Source organism: Callorhinchus milii, unplaced genomic scaffold (assembly GCF_018977255.1).
Source record: "Callorhinchus milii isolate IMCB2004 unplaced genomic scaffold, IMCB_Cmil_1.0 Scaffold1, whole genome shotgun sequence".
Classification (NCBI taxonomy): domain Eukaryota; kingdom Metazoa; phylum Chordata; class Chondrichthyes; order Chimaeriformes; family Callorhinchidae; genus Callorhinchus; species Callorhinchus milii.
Window position 1 is genome coordinate 12,289,274 of NW_024704742.1, and position 17,069 is coordinate 12,306,342.

Here is a 17,069-nt window from a genome sequence, read left to right on the forward strand (position 1 = left end):
CCACCTTGTGTTCATCTGGTGTTTGCCCTGTTTCAGATAGTTGGACGTCCAGGAAGGTTGCATCAATCAAGCCTTTTTAGAGTTAATTTTTAACCCTGCTGCTTGTAGTCACTGGATTACGTCAGCCAGTATTTCCAGATGCTGCTGCTCGTCTGCCTTAGCAATCAGTACATCATCCACGTACTGGAACATGTATTCCGAGTGCACGCAGCCCTTGGGGATTGCTGCCATCCATTTATGAAAGATGGTGGGGGCATTGTGAAACCCCTGGGGAACACAAGTCCATGTATACTGTTGATTGTCGAAGGTGAAGGCGAACTTGTATTGATTGTCAGCCGCTACTGGAACACTCCAAAACTTATTGGAAATATGTTGGGTCGAAAACACTTGGGCAGTCCACGGCAGATTGATTAATAATATGGGAGAGTCGCTAACCACTGGTGCGCAGGAAGGGGTGACCCTGTTAAGGTACCAGTAATCAATCATGACACACCAGCTCCCATCAGGTTTACAGACTGGCCATACTGGAGAATTTATGGTAAAAGTGCCTTTGTGAATAGTTCAACAGTTACTCGATCGTAGCCGCAACATATGGGAGGCTTTCTCAAGGTATTGGGTACTGTCAACACTGTTGGTGGGGAAGACCATTTATCGTTTCTGGCGTGTCCATTCTCCCACAATCTTATTTGTGCTTTGCCAAGATGTCTGGATGATTGCGGAAGAGTGTGGCAACGCGTTTGTTAGAAAAGGTAATGGGGGGGAATTGCTTAAATTTTTTTATGGCATCAACAGCAAAACAGTCAGCAATCGCGGTAGGACAATCCATTATCCCATTTCCGGAGGGGTCCCCAATCCATAAGCGTTGATTAGCGTAATCAACGGTTATGGAGTACGTGAGGAGTATGTCAGACATGAGGATACCCCGCTCATTGGGCATATGCATCGCTACAGGCCTGACTAGCTGGGCAGCATCACTTTTCCTGGTGTTATCATCAAGTGATCGAGCCGAGAGCCCAGAGTGAGCTACGTCCGGAATGAGGCGAGGCCAGAGTGGGAGGAAATTTGGTGAGAGTGGGAATTGCTGCTGTGAGTGTCGTGAGAACTGCTATCGTGAGTACATAACCCAATTTCTTGTTGTTGTTATTATTCAAGTCTTGTAGTAGTTGTTGTAGTTGTTTTAAGTATTGTGTTAGTTAAAATTGCTGATACCATTGGTACATTGGTCTTGTGGGGTAACTTTACAGGGAGCAGCTGTAGCCAATTAGGCCTAGCCAATAACAAGTAACTTATTGATTAAATTAACTTATTGATTCATCAATTAATTAGGTGTTAATTCCAAATTAGTACTGAGCAAATCAAAAACGGGTTGCACCCAGAAAGTATAAACAGGAGCTGTGAGAGCCCAGATTGAGCTACGTCCGGAGTGAGGCGAGGCCAGAGTGTGAGGGAATTTGGTGAGAGTAGGAATTAGGTACAGAGGGGGAAGTGGGGGCAGGCTTTATGTCTTTGTATCTATATAAAGATTGTGAAGATGGTGTGGCAGGTAAACTGCGAGGTCTGTCACATGTGGGAGTTGATGGAGGGTGCCTTAAGCCCGGGCGACTTCATCTGCCGCAAGTGTCTGGAAATCAGGGAGCTTCAGCTAAGAGTAGCTGAGCACGGGGACCTGATAGAGGTCTTCAAGATCATGAAAGGTTTCGACAGGCTAGATAGGGAAAAGCTGTTTCTGCTGGTAGGTGTGTCTGTGACTCGTGGTCACAGTCTTAAGTATCTACCAAAAGAAGCAGAGGGGAGGTTAGATGAAATTTTTTCACTCAGCGAGTTGTTAGAATTTGGAATGATCTGCCCGAAAGGGCAGTGAAGTCCGATCCGATAACAGCTTTTAAGAGAGAACTGGATAGGTATCTGGGGAAGATGGGTTTGCAGGGTTATGGGGAGAAAGCTGGTGAGTGGGGTTAATAAAAGTCAGTTTCTCTGTCAAAGAGCCGGCACAGACTCGATGGGCCGAATGGCCTCCTTCTGTGCCGTAATATTCTATGATTCTATGAAGTGGCGTATCATTGTTTGATAGGGTTATCCCTGTGATAGAATGTGGAGTAGCTCTGATTGCCATCAGTCACATAAGTAAGCGTTTCCATCCATTGTGTTCTTGAGAATTGTTTTTAGTGTCTGCTTTCTTGAGAATTGTTTTTAGTGTCTGCACTCCCCTCTCTACTACCCTTGACAATTGGGAAATGTGAAGCTTTTGCTGAATATCCAACATATTCTGTAATTCGGTGAAGATCCGCCTGGTGAAATGAGACCCCTGGTCGCTACCGACTTGCACCAGTATTCCCCACCACTTCACGCAATAGCAGCCTAGCTGCCGTCAAGGCGGTGTTGGATTTAGTGGGGAATGCCTCCATCCATTTGGTGAATTTGTAAACCCCCTTGGCCGATGAAATCAATCTGTAGGTGGGTCTATGGGCCTTCCGGAGATGGGCCGGAAGCCAGCAGTGCTCGGTTGTTGCGCTTTGGTGGGTTGTGTTGTCGACATACCAGACACCGCTGTGCCCGTGTTGTAATGTCAGCAGCCACCGACGGCCACCACATGGTAAACAAGACGAGTTGTATGATGACTGCGGCAGATACATGTCCGGCAGTGGGGTGTGAGTGAAATAAGAGGAAGACCTCATCTGCCAAAAATGGTGGTACACATACCACTGGGCATTTCCCTGTGGGAGCATACATGAGCAATGGCTTAGTCCCCGAGTCACTTGAGGTTTGCTCTACCTGTGTGTCCAAAACCCAATCAGTGGGAGGAGGGTTGGGTTTTCCCTCGTTGTGCCAAGCCATCATTTGCCGGGTCATGGGTTTGCTGCAGAGATCCCAAGTCGATTGCCTCTGTTGTGCACTGTTAACCATTTCTGCACAGTTCAACTGCAGTACTGGTGGGGACCATATGGTGGCATGGCGCGCGGCGTGCTTGACAGCTCGATGGCAGCTTGTCCAACATCATGCCCTGCCAGGAATTGAACCCAAGTCTCTCACTAGCAAGGCAAGTGCTCTAACCACTGAGCTACAGAACTTCTGTTCAGTCTGTCTTGGATAATTGTGGATCTGAGTGAGGTTTTTGATGAGACTCATCTTTGAGGATGAGTCTTCACTTTCACAGATTATTACAGATTGTAATGTCCACAGCATACAAAGAGCAACAGTAGAACATTTGCACCTAATGCAGATAAATGCATCGGGTGTGACTGCCTGTGCTGCTGGCAGCAGAACAGACGAATCGCTTGGGCACTCTGCTCCTACACATCTGCCAATCTGAATGTACATCTGAATGTACATTGCAGAAAAATGTACAGTGCATTTAAAATTTGATTATAAGGGGTTCACTCTGACATACAGTATTTAATAAAAATTGAATTAAAATAGACAAAGCAGATCCTGGAATGCTTACATTGGTACTTTCAAGCTAAACTTAATGCTAGCATATTTTGCACAGAGAGAAAGAAGGGATAAATTGAGTAAATCTGCTGCAGTCAATGGAAAAAAAACTATTATGAAAGCATTGACTGAAAAAATCAAATAAATTAGCCTTCAAAATAAAGTAAACTCTGATTGTTAATCAGTTAAAATTTACCTCTGTTGGCTCCTAATATTATTTTAAATTATTAATGATTGCATTTTTCTTATGATTAATTATTTAACACACAGAATGAATCATAAGAGTTATTCAAGCTTTGATAAGTGAAACTGGAGTATTAGAGATTTAATGTCTGCAGTTACAAATGATAAGTAGGCTAGCAGAAAGATTAGATTCACTCTTAACTACATCTGCTGCTTGTAATGTTTATTCTGGTAAAGGTTTCATCACCATCTCTGAAGCAAGCTAATGGTGCTATATAATTTACATTCATATTTTAACCTATTTGAATCAATCCAGGAAGGTCCAGTTAATAGATCAGTACAATTTGTTGCAGTGAAATCATCATGAAAAAAACTGTCTGTATGATGTTTCACATACTTACTGTCTCAAAAATATTATCTCAGTTTGAACCACATTAAACGATCCCCTACCTATAAAGAGTAACTGAACAGGTCATGATCAAGTGGTGAAATTCTTGAAATTCTCAGATTACATACAACAACTTCATATGAATAGTGTCTTGGAATGTTTAACAGAAGTGAGGTTTGAAGCTGAAAAGTGAGGGGAGGTGACCAGAGGCACAGTCAAAGACTTCAGGTTTGATTTGAAGAAGGGCAAAGAGGAGGCAAGATGGAGGGAGTGAGGCAAGGAACTGAGCAAAGGTGGCAGGTAGTGAACAAATCAGGGATGTGGACTCCTGTCTTTCCTTTCCACTTTTCGAACCCCTTCAGTCAGGTTTCCGTGCTGCCCATAGCACAGAAACTGCCCTGGTCAAGGTCACCAATGATATCCTGACCATCTGTGACCAGGGCTCCCTCTGTCTCCTCGTCCTCCTCGACCTATCGGCAGCATTCGATACGGTCGACCACGCTATCCTCCTCCACCGCTTGTCCTCCCACCTCAACCTTCAAGGCACTGTCCTTGAATGGTTTAGGTCGTACCTTTCTCACCGTCTTCACTTTGTCTCGACGAATGGCTTCTCCTCCACCCCCCGTACTGTCTCATGTGGTGTCCCTCAGGGCTCTGTCCTTGGTCCCCTCCTCTTCACCCTCTATATGCTCCCCCTTGGTGACATCATCCGCAGACATGGAGTTAACTTCCACATGTATGCGGATGACACCCAACTCTACCTTTCCTCCTCTACTCTCAACTCCACGACCACCGATGTCCTGACAGCTGCCTGTCCGACATCGAGTCCTGGACGAGAGACAACTTTCTTCAGCTCAACGTGCGAAAAACCGAGGCCCTCCTGATTGGCTCACGTCAGCGCCTCCGCACCTCAGGCGCTGACACCATCAGCATCCAAGGCTGCACTCTCCACCTCTCAAAGCCAGTCAGGAACCTCGGCGTTTTGTTCGACCCTGAGCTGTCCTTTCTCCCTCACATCCGCACCACAACTGGCACCGCCTTCCATCACCTCCGGAACATCGCCAGACTACGGCATTACCTCACCCCTCACGCTGCTGAAACCCTGGTCCACGCCTTTGTCACCTCAAGGCTGGACTATGGGAACTCTCTCCTCGCCGGCCTTCCCGCCACCTCCCTCCACAAGCTGCAGGTCATTCAGAACTCTGCAGCTCGTGTACTGTCCCGCACCAGGCTTCGGGACCACATCACTCCCACCCTCGCTCGCCTCCACTGGCTCCCCATCCCCCAGAGGATTGATTTCAAGATCCTCATCCTCACCTACAAGGCCATTCACGGCCTTGCTCCCTCCTACCTCTCCAACCTACTATCCCCCTACCTACCTGCCCGTACCCTCCGTTCCTCTGGCTCTGGTCTGCTCCACGTCCCCCGCCCCAACCGCCCTACCATCGGTGGTCGGGCCTTCAGCCTCTCAGCCCCCAGGCTCTGGAACTCCATCCCCCAGTGCCTTCGCCGCCTCCTCCCTTTCTTCCTTCAAGGCCGGTCTCAAAACCTTTCTCTTTGACCGTGCCTTCAGCTCCCCTCTCGACTCTCTTCCCCCTCCTCGCTCCCTCCCTTCCCTCCCCTCACCCTGACCATTTCTCCCCTCCTTGCTCCCTCCTTCCCTTCCCTCCCCTCACCCTGACCATTTCCCCCCTCCTCGCTCCCTCCCTTCCCTCCCCTCATCCTGACCATTTCCCCCCTGCTCGGGTCATGACCCAACTGTGCAGCGCCTTGGGACGTCCTCCTGACGTGAAAGGCGCTTTATAAGTGGAATCTTGTTGTTGTTGTTGTAGTGGTTAGAGCACTCGCCTCATAAGCGAGAGAACTGAGTTTGATTCCTGGCAGGACAAAATGTTGGGCAAATTTCCTTACCTCTCTTTACCTAACAGTAAGTAGGAAACCAGTTGTTAGTCGATTGGCGGATCACTTTTCCAGGGATAATAATTACTTCAAAATAATTTTTAAAAATAACTAATTGCTCACTCAATCCATGACGGTTTGTGGGACAAACACAAACAATTGTGTGCAATTGGCTCCCGTGTTTCGCCCACAAAAAAACATACAGTCAATTCACTATACAGTATATTCTGTGAAGCGCTTTGAGACGTGCTATATCAAATGCAAAGATTATTATTATTTATTTATATCGGAGAGGTTGGCACGTGCCTGGGCATGTAGTGATTTGGCAGTGAGAGTGAGAATAGATGTGCCTCTTATTCTTAGTTCTTATAAGCAGATAGCGGCACCGATTGAATTTCAGAAAATGAGGGTAGAGTGAATGTATATGACTATGCAAATTCCTTGCTTCTTGGCCTCCCCAACTCCTCCCTCCATAAACTGCAGATCATCCAGAACTCTGTAGCTCATGTCCTCTCCCGCACAAGGCTCTGTAACCCTACCACCCCATCATCACCCGACTCCACTGACCCATCACACAGAGGATACAGTTCAGAATCCTGGTCCTCACCTTCAAAACCCTCCTTGGCCTTCCTCCTGACCTCCTAACGCCCTACCATCCTGCTTTCTCCCTCTGCTCAGCGGGCTCCAGCGGGTTCACGTCCCCCACCTCGCACGCCCCCCCTCCCCCCACCATTGTGGAGGCGGGCCTTCTGCCACTCTGACCCCACCCTCTGGAACTCCATACCACAGTCCCTCTACCTCGCCCCCTCCCTTGTCTCTTCAAGACCCATCTCAAGACCCTCCTCTTCAACCGTGCTTTTGATCACGCTCCACAATCCTGACCACCATCTCAGGTCTAAAACACTGATTGTCCAGCATCTTGGGACATCCCACAGGTTTCGCCCACAAATATAGGGTCAATTCACTTTACAGTCTATTCTGTGAAGCGTTTTGAGATGTCGAAGATGTAAAAAGCGCTCTATCAAATGCAAGGATTATTATTATTATTATTATTATCCTCCCGACATGAAAGACACTGTACGAATGTAATTTTGTTGTTGTTGTTTAACAACAGCAGTGATAAATAAAATTTAGTGATGTATATCAAAAGCATTTGCGACTATTATTAAAGTTTTCCTTTAGGACATTTAATGTGATTATTTACATGTTTCTATGTGAAATATAATCTTAAAATCGAGTGTGATATTGTTGAGGATAGTGCAGAAAAAGTAGCATCTTGAGACTTGTTAAAAATCAAACACACACAAAGTTCATATCTCCCAGTTATTCAGCTTTTCATTTAAATTCCACTCAGAACAGCTGTTGAGTACTTGTTTGTTTTTTGATTACTTTCCTGGCCAAATCATGAGATTCAGATCTCATGTATGCTATCAGCAAGAAGCAATTTAGTCCGTGCATTTGATATAATCCTTGCATTTAAGGATAGCGCCTCATCGGAAAAGTGATCCACCAATCGACTAATAACCGGGTTCCTAGTCCAGAAAGTCATGCAGTGATACAATGACTTGAGTATCAGACAAGTCTTACAATACAATTGAATCATCCTATGCTCTTTGCAAACCATGCTGATTAGTGTGTATGCACGTATCGCTCTGCCTGTTGATTAATATGCAGGATACCCTTTGTTTAGATTTGCCCAAAGGACAGATTTCAATTAATTCAGCAGAGCTCAATAATAATAATAATAATAATAATAATCCTTGCATTTGATATAGCGCTTTTCACGTCGGGAGGACGTCCCAAAGCGCTTCACAGAACACACTGTAAAGTGAATTGACTGTATATTTGTGGGCGAACGCGGCAGCCAATTGCGCACAGCAATGTCCCACAAACAGTCGTGGATTGAAAATGACCAATTTATTATTGTTTTTGGTTTTGGAGGGATTATTATTAGGCGTGTGGAGTAAGGAAACTTGCCCAAGGTTTCGCCCTGCCTGGAATTGAACTCAGGTCTCTAGCTTGCAAAGCGAGTGCTCAACCACTGAGCTACAGGACTCCACATAGTAACTTGAATTAAACACCAATAGAGCGTAGGTCTGTTTTAGATAAATAGTAATATAATAATAATCCTTGCATTTGATATAGCGTTTTTCACGTCTTCAAGGTGTCTCAAAGCGCTTCACAGAATATGCAGTAAAGTGAATTGACTGTATACTTGTGGGCAAAACACGGCTATCAATTTGATAATCACATTTGTTCAATGTAGAGAATACAATTTAGCCAGCTGGTTCATTGGCAGGATTTGGAGGGGCAGGCCAATCATTCTGAGCAGTGATTCTTCCCACTCAGCTCCTATTAACCCTATAAAACAAAGCATTAACAAGCACGGTGATCCAACTTGTACAAGCAGCAGGAAGCTAGCCAGACTGTGTTTTCAAAGGTCGAGCTATGGATTTTTAGCTGGTTAAACTCCAGCAGTATCCCAACATTGCCTAACCTTGTCTAATATTAACTGTGCCTAATATTCTCTGGAATTAGGTAAGTAGGCTGCATTCCTCCAGGAAATGTGAATTCCATTCCAGACACAGGAAAATTTCCATGTGTAATATGTATACATATATCTGGTTTGAGCATATTGATGGTTTTCCGCATGCTTCAGACATCTGGCTGACCAAAAAGAAGAGAATGCACAAATACATAGCAATTGCAGATGCATTCAGACAAAATTGCATTGAGTAATGTACAACAGTGGAGAAGCCTGAACAGAATCAGTTGTATTTTCAGATGTATCAGCCAAAATTAAATTAACTTGAAATCCTATTTCTTCCATCCTCTGCCCCAAAAGTACAGCAGACTTGCTGATCTATTAATTTTGATAATGTTCTTTGCAATGCCTCTGCCCTTCATAACCAGTTGTCACTCTTTCTGAATGGCAGGAACAATATATAATCTCAATGAATAGAACATATCTGATCAAGAAGAATTACAAATACATTATGCCCAGATAACCCCATATAATTTTGAAATGTTGTGATATATGCCCTGTTTCATATTCTGCTTATAACAGTGGAATCTAAGCCGGTAATATTTTTAAAAGGATGGGCATACATACAGAAATAATTTTGAAGAACAACTTGTAATTAAGTGCTATAGATGGCTGTATGCAATACTATGCAATAGCTTGGGTTGGGTTGCTTTTGATACTGTGGTTTGTAAAGTTGTAGAAACTATGTAATATTTGAGTTTTGTTTGAATGACTGTTTCAACAACCATAGGTGCTAATTTCATGACAATATTCTAAAAGTATTCAATCTTCTGATCTGATTGAAGTATTATTTTTGTAGATTTAATTTTTTTTGATTTCTCCGGCCTCCTCAGCTCCGCTTCCAATTTGGGCTCTCAGTCAGAGCGCTTTGAACTGACGTACTCCTGACACGAAAAATGCTATTTCAGTACATTATTGTTGTTGAATGCATTCTTCTTACAATGTTACATCTCATAACAGATTCACACAGAACGTTGGGAGCATACTTCCCATGTTCCTGATACTGGCTTTTATATTTTCGGTCGCCATGATCATCAAAGGGATTGTATACGAAAAAGAAAAGTGTCTGAAGGTGATGTTGAATACAATGGGTCTGAGAAATGGTGTGCTCTGGTTTGCATGGTTCATGGACAATATAGTCATCTTAACTATATCATCAGCGTTCCTCTCTGTGCTTCTAAAGGTAAGTTGAATAAAGAATTTCAATCATAATAAAATCGTATGGTCAAGAAAATCAGTATGAAAATCATTCTCATGATGAGAAAATCACCATCCAATAATTAAAATACTAATATGTAAAATCTGTTACTCATTTATAAATATTTAAATGTTTGCCATATGCTCTTTGTGACTTAGAAGGAAGAAAACATAATGATGAATAATGTTGATTAAATGAATTGTGCTTGTGTCATGTTCTTCCTCAAGGAAGCATTAAGTGCAAACAGCAGATCATGAATTCAGACATGTTTCACACTTGAGATTAATGTTTGTCAGATATAAATAGCTCATCTGGTGTATAATTCCAGACCTGCAATACACAATCTCATTGCTTGTCTATTTGCTGTCAGAGTTTGTTAGTCAATTTCTGATACTTCTGGGGAAAAAAAGAAGCAGTTACAAATGTCATCTTGCTAAAATCCTCATTGAATCATTTTTTGGATATATGCAAATATTTACTGTCAGATGTTATGTATTTTTAGTTTCATCATAAGATAGGATATTTTATTTAAGTCCCTCACAATAAATGTTTGCAAAGGTGAATTCATTAGCTAATATGCTATGTTTGCTGTGACCAGTATGCCATTAAAAGGACTGCAAACCTGTTTGAAAAATAGCATAACTCTGTCTTGACAATATGATATAATAATGTATAATATAATCCTTGCATTTGATATATCACCTCATTACGTCTTCGAGATGTCTCAAAGCACTTCACAGAATATACTGTAAAGTGAATTGAATGTATATTTTGGGGGCAAATTTATCATGCACAATCTTTTTAAAAGTCAGAGTTCCTTTATCCAAGCCGGTGCGCAAACAGTGTGTAGTTCAGAGTCTTTTATGCCAGGAAGATTCGAGGTTTAATCTGTGATGTGTGTTGAGTTAACATAGCCTAGTCATGACAGATGAAAACTATTATAGTGGACTCAGTTTCCTCCAAGCTATAGTATGTAACAATGAGTCAATAAGTTACTATTGTTTGAACCATAGAAATGTACAGCACAGAACACCATTCAGCCTATCATGTCTATCTTGGTTCTTTAAAAGAGCACTCTCATTTACCTGCCTTTTCTCTGTTTTGCTTCAAATTACGCCTTTTTAGATGGTTAATTAATTTATTATTATTATTCTCAACAGCTAATATGTGCGCCATTTCTAGCAGAGCTTTCCACTTCGTAAACAAAAACACCACTCCTGATCCCTCTCTCCTTTGGTAATTAGTTTAAATGAGAATGCCTTCTAGTCACTGACACACTGACCAGTGGAAATTTATCCTTAATGACTCTACGAAACCCCTATTAGGTTTCCTCTCAATCCTCTCTGTTCCAGCAAAAGTAAGCTCATTTACCCCATTCTCATAAGTCAAACCACTCATCCCTGGTATAATTTCTTCTGCACCCAGTGGCCCTGATATCCTTCCTAAATATTCTAAATGCAGAAAAACCCGTCTATAGTTTCCCAGTATATATAATGCACTTCAATTGTGCAGTGGAAAGTATGATGAAGATTAAGAGTACAATTTATTATTAATAATAATTATAATAATGATGTTACTTAATTTGACACTAAATAGCAATTTTAAAAACTAAAATCATTACAGTTTTACATTTCTGTGAAGCGCTTTGAGGCATGTTAAGGCTCTACATCAAATGCAAGGATTATTATATTATTATATTGCATCATTAACCCTAATTTTCATGGTAAAACCATGTATTAACCAACCACTGATGATTGCATCTAGTCTCATAAGTCAAACCACTCATCCGCTTCAAAACCTGAATTTATATTAACACATATCTGTACCTCTGTGTAAACCCATTACAAGTGGAATTTTTGAAATTTCACGAGACAGGGGATGTGTAATGAATCATATATGCAATTATGGTGTGAACCCAATTCTCTGATTAGTTTACATTTATGAACGTTGTCTCATGTATTTGTATCTACAAACAAGGCTTAATCACATTTCCATTCGACAGGAGGACTCAGGGGATGCTTGCCTTTGTAAAATTTATGCGATTTCTGTGACATTGCCAAAAAGAAGGCAATAACCATGGAAAAATGAATCGTCATAGCTTGCTTGAATTGCAGTCCTAATGATTGTTATTTTGTTTCCCTGGTTCACATGTGATTGTAGAACAGTGTGAGCTAATGAACCCATCTGTGTGTGTGCAATATATGTATGGGTTTTAGGTCTTCATCTATCATTAAAGAAACTTCTTGTGCCTTAAAGCAGTGCAAGCTGATAAATGCAGTACAGTCATTGTATTTTATGCCACCACTGCCCTAGCACCTCCTTATCTCTCTGATCTTCTCATATTTGCAAAACCAATAGAATAGTGATAATGGGTGATTTCAATTATTCTAACATAGACTGGGAAACACACGGTGTAAAGGGCAAGGAAGGGGAGGAATTCCTGAAATGTGTGCAGGAGAACTTTCTGGATCAACATGTTTCCAGCCTAACGAAGATGGAAGCAGTGCTGGATTTAGTTCTGGGAAATGAAGTGGGGCAAATGGAGTAGGTTTCAGAAGGAGAGCATCTGGATAACAGTGATCATAATATCATTAAGTTTAGAAGAGTTATGGAGAAGGACAACAATCAATCAAAGCTAAAGACCCTCAACTGGAATCGGGCTAATTTCAGTGAGCTAAAAAGGGACCTGGCCAAGATAGATTGGAAAGAGAGATTGACAGGTAAGACAGCAAATTAACAATGGGAAGCCTTCATGAAGGAGATAGTTTGGGGACAGAACAAATACATTCCCACAGAGGGGAAAGGTAAGATAGTCAAACCTCCCTGAATGACTAAGGAAATTGGAATTAAAATAAAACAGAAAAAGGAGACTTATGGCAAATGTCAGGTCCAAAACACACAGGATAATCAAATAGAATATAGGAAGTACAGAGGAGAAGTGAAAAGGGAAATAAGAAGGGCATAGAGATTATACAAGAAAAGATTAGCAGGAAACATAAAAGGGAACCCTAAGATATTTTATAAGCATATCAAGAGTAAAAGGTTAGTCAAAGGTAGGGTGGGTCGAATTAGGGACCCAAGTGGAAATCTTCTTGTGGAGGCAGAGGGTATGGCTGATGTACTAAATAAGTACTTTGCAACTGTCTTCACAAAAGAAGACGATGCAACCAATGCCACAATATTGCAGGCGTGTGAACAGAAATTGGATATGATAAAAATCAACAGAGTGGAGGTACTAAAAAGGCTGTCGGTGCTCAACATAGATAAATCACCTGGTCTGGACGGGATGCATCCTAGGTTACTGAGGGAAGCAAGGGTGGAAATAGGGCCACAATCTTTCAATCCTCTTTGGACACGAGTGGTGCCAGAGGACTGGAAGATTGCAAATGTAACTCCCCTGTACAAAAAGGGGCAGAAGGATAAACCTGAGAGCTACAGGCCAATCAGCCTCACATCAGTAGTAGGGAGACTTCTGGAGATTATAATCCGCGACCATATAAATTCTCACTTAGAAACATATGGCTTAATAAAGGACAGTCAACACAGATTTGTTAAAGGCAGATCGTGTCTGACAAACCCAATATCATTTTTTGATGAAATGACTGAGAAGTAGTGCAGTAGACAACAACAACAACAAGATTCCATTTATTGAGCGCCTTTCACATCGGGAGGACGTCCCAAGGCAGTTGGGTCAGGACCCGAGCAAGGGGGAAATGGTCAGGGTGAGGGGAGGGAAGGGAAGGAGCGAGGAGGGGGTAGAGAGTCGATAAGGGAGTTGAAGGCACCGTCAAAGAGAAAGGTCTTGAGACCGGCCTTGAAGGGAGGAGGCAAGGCGAAGGCACTGGGGGATAGAGTTCCAGAGCCTCGGGGCTGAGAGGCTGAAGGCCCGGCCACCGATGGTAGGGCGGTTGGGGCGGGGGATGTGGAGCAGAGGAACGGAGGGTACGGGCAGGTAGGTAGGGGGATAGTAGGTCGGAGAGGTAGGAGGGAGCAAGGCCGCAAATGGCCTTGTAGGTGAGGATGAGGATCTTGAATTCGAGACATAGTTTATCTAGATTTTCAAAAGGCATTTGATATAGTGCCACATAAGAAACTTATAAACAAAATAGAAGCCCATGGTATTAAAGGGACTGTGGCAACATACATCCAGAACTGGCTAGGAGACAGAAAGCAGAGAGTGGTAGTAAACAGTTGCTTTCCTGACTGGAGGGAGGTATGTAGTGGTGTCCCTCAGGGGTCGGTATTGGGATCACTGCTCTTTCTGATCTATATTAATGATCTGGACTTGGATATAGGGAGCACAATTTCTAAATTTGCGGATGATACTAAGCTAGGAAAAGTAGTTAATGGTGAGGAGGATAACACCAGACTCCAAGAGGACTTAGACAGATTGGTAAAATGGGCAGAAACGTGGCAGATGAGGTTTAATGTGGAGAAATGCAAAGTGTTGCATTTTGGTAGGAAGAATGAGGAGAGGCAGTATAAGCTGATGGTACAATCTTAAAGGGGGTGAAGGAACAGAGAGACCTGGGGGCCACATAAGCAAATCTCTGAAGGTGGCAGGACAGGTAGATAAAGCTGTTAAAAAAGCATACGGGATACTAGGTTTTATAAATAGGGGCATAGAATACAAGGCAGGAGGTTATGTTGAATATTTATAAAATGCTGGTTAGGCCTCAGTTGGAGTACTGCGTTCAGTTCTGGGCACCGCACATTATATAATAATAATAATCCTTGCATTTGATATAGCGCTTTTCACGTCGGGAGGACGTCCCAAAGCGCTTCACAGAACACACTGTAAAGTGAATTGACTGTATATTTGTGGGCGAACGCGGCAGCCAATTGCGCACAGCAATGTCCCACAAACAGTCGTAGATTGAAAATGACCAATTTATTATTGTTTTTGGTTTTGGAGGGATTATTATTAGGCGTGTGGAGTAAGGAAACTTGCCCAAGGTTTCGCCCTCTGCCTGGAATTGAACTCAGGTCTCTCGCTTGCAAAGCGAGTGCTCTAACCACTGAGCTGCAGGACTCCATTAGGAAAGATGTTAGGGCATTGGAGAGGGTGCAAAGGAGGTTTACCAGGATGGTACCAGGGATGAAGGAACTTAGTTATGAGGAGAGGTTGGTGAAACCAGGATTGTTCTCCCTACAGCAGAGAAGATTAAGAGGGGATTTAATAGAGGTTTTCAGGATCATGAGAGGATTTGATAGGTTGAACCAGGAAAAACTGTTTCCACTGACATGTGGGTCAGTAACCCGAGGACACCGATTTAAGATAGTTGTTAAAAGAAACAGAGGGGAGGTGGGTAAAAAAAATTTTACCCAGCAAGTTGTTGGGATCTGAAATGCATTACCTGAAAGGGTAGTGGAAGCCGATTCAATAACAACTTTTAAGAGAGAAGTCGATGGGTATTTGGGGAGGACAGGATTGCAGGGCTATAGAGAGAAAGCGGGCCAGTGGGATTGAGTTGGATTGCTCTTTTAGATGCTGGCGCAGACGCGATGGGCCGAATGGCTCTTTTTGTGCTGTATGATTCTATGATTCTAGGATTTCTCCAAACTTGTTCCACTCTATCCTCTTAAGCCCTTCCCTTCCTCATTCAAACCTACAGACAAGTATCAAATACTTGCTTCTGATGGTCTTATTTCCAGGGATTCTGAGGACATGTGCACTATGAGATTAGATTCATTATATAAAATAATGGTGCCAACTTGATGAGGAAATATTGAAGCCATCTCTCAATCTATTGTGAGCAATCTACTCCCTGAGTGGGCAGTTGCTGGTATAAAGCCTCTGGTTTCAATTTTTAATCAAGGGAAGCAATATTAGCCTCCAGAATGACTCAGTAAATCACACAGCATTCAATTGTAACTTCTATCAATCATAAATCTAGTTCATTTCTTTTTGGAAGGGGGACTTTTGGATTGATTTGAAGAAATTAATGAACATTGCTAATTGATATATTTATATTTTACTAAACCCTAAAGCTGGTCAATAATGTACAACAACTCTGTACCTTTTCTTGATATACGGATGTATAAAATGTAAGACGTTGGTTGATGAAATCTGCAGAGTGATGGCCAGTATTGAATATATTAACAATAATAACCCTTGTAATTGATATAGCACCTTAACACGTCTTCAAGACGCTTCAAAGCGCTTTGCTGCATATAATGTAAAGTGTAGTGACTGTGTATTTTGTGGGCAAAACTTGGCAGCCAATTGCGCATAGCTATATTCACCAAGATAGGCTTCAATCCTTTATTACTTTGCCCTCAGCACTACGCAAACATAGACAACAATGATATTGCTGCTTTACAAGTTAAGAGATGATAAGTACGACGTGTGCAAAGAAATATAGGTAGTTTTAATAGGAAACTGAATGGGACTCAGGTGCATGACTTAGACGATTGTGTGATAATAATAATAATCCTTGCATTTGATATAGCGCTTTTCACGTCGAGAGGACGTCCCAAAGCGCTTGAAAGTGATCCATAAAGATAAGACTTGTACAAGTTTTATTGCATAACATTTATTGTTGATTCACTTTTTAGAATATTACTTTCTCATCTTGGAAACCTTGAATATTGTTGAACCTTGAAATCCCAGTCCAGACCCCAGCAGAATGCAAGATGATTCCTATTTATCTAACCAATAATTCAGCATCAGTTAAGCGTGGGACGCCATAGGTGGGAAGCCATAAAACAAAACGTGGCACTAATTTGTGAATCTACCTTCACTTAAACATAATGTAGAAAATGGAAAAGTAGGATATGAGTGTTAAAGAGAAAAATTTAACACATTATCTGATCAGTTATAAATCTAAAACTAGGAAACGCTGGAGCTTGTCACTAACTGTAAACACGACAGTGCATAATATTGTCCGCTATTGTTACTTCTCAGTTATCCCAAAGCTGACAAAATATAATGCACTGTTTTCAAAGTGAGCAAACTGACATGGGCAGAAATGCCTTGTAATTTAAATGACCCTCCAACAACAATAACTTGCACTTGTATAGCACCCTCCATGCAGGGTAGCATCTCAGAGTGTTTGAAGTAGATAGAGGACCAGCACTGATCTGATCTAAAGAGATATTTGTGTCTTGAGTAGCCACATTCTCAGCAAAGATTATAGCACATGTATCAAAAGAGCACTTTTTCTATTATTCATTTTATTACCTTTGTTAAGCATCTATAAACTGTTTTATGCCTACAGTGCAGTTTGTGGTCAGTATTAATAGAAGACGTTCCCAATACCAGTAATAATTAATTACTTGGAGAAAATAATGTGTGTGTGCTTACCAGTGCCTTTCCAATTAATTATCCACTGAGTGTTAGTGATAGTGAACACATTGCTGATTCACAGGGAAGGGATTATCTCATTACATGACTTTCCCCTCCAAAACCAAAACAATAATAAATT

At 42.1% G+C, this 17,069-nt stretch overlaps 1 protein-coding gene across 1 annotated transcript in view; it reads left to right on the forward strand.

The window, feature by feature from the left end:
• The window catches only part of LOC103188162 (phospholipid-transporting ATPase ABCA1), a 248,220-nt gene that overhangs the window by 76,108 nt on the left and 155,043 nt on the right, over nt 1–17,069 (forward strand). Inside the window, exon 13 of the mRNA XM_007908032.2 lies at nt 9,405–9,627. Within this exon, the coding sequence (XP_007906223.1) occupies nt 9,405–9,627 (223 nt within the window). The remainder of the gene's footprint in view (nt 1–9,404; nt 9,628–17,069) is intronic.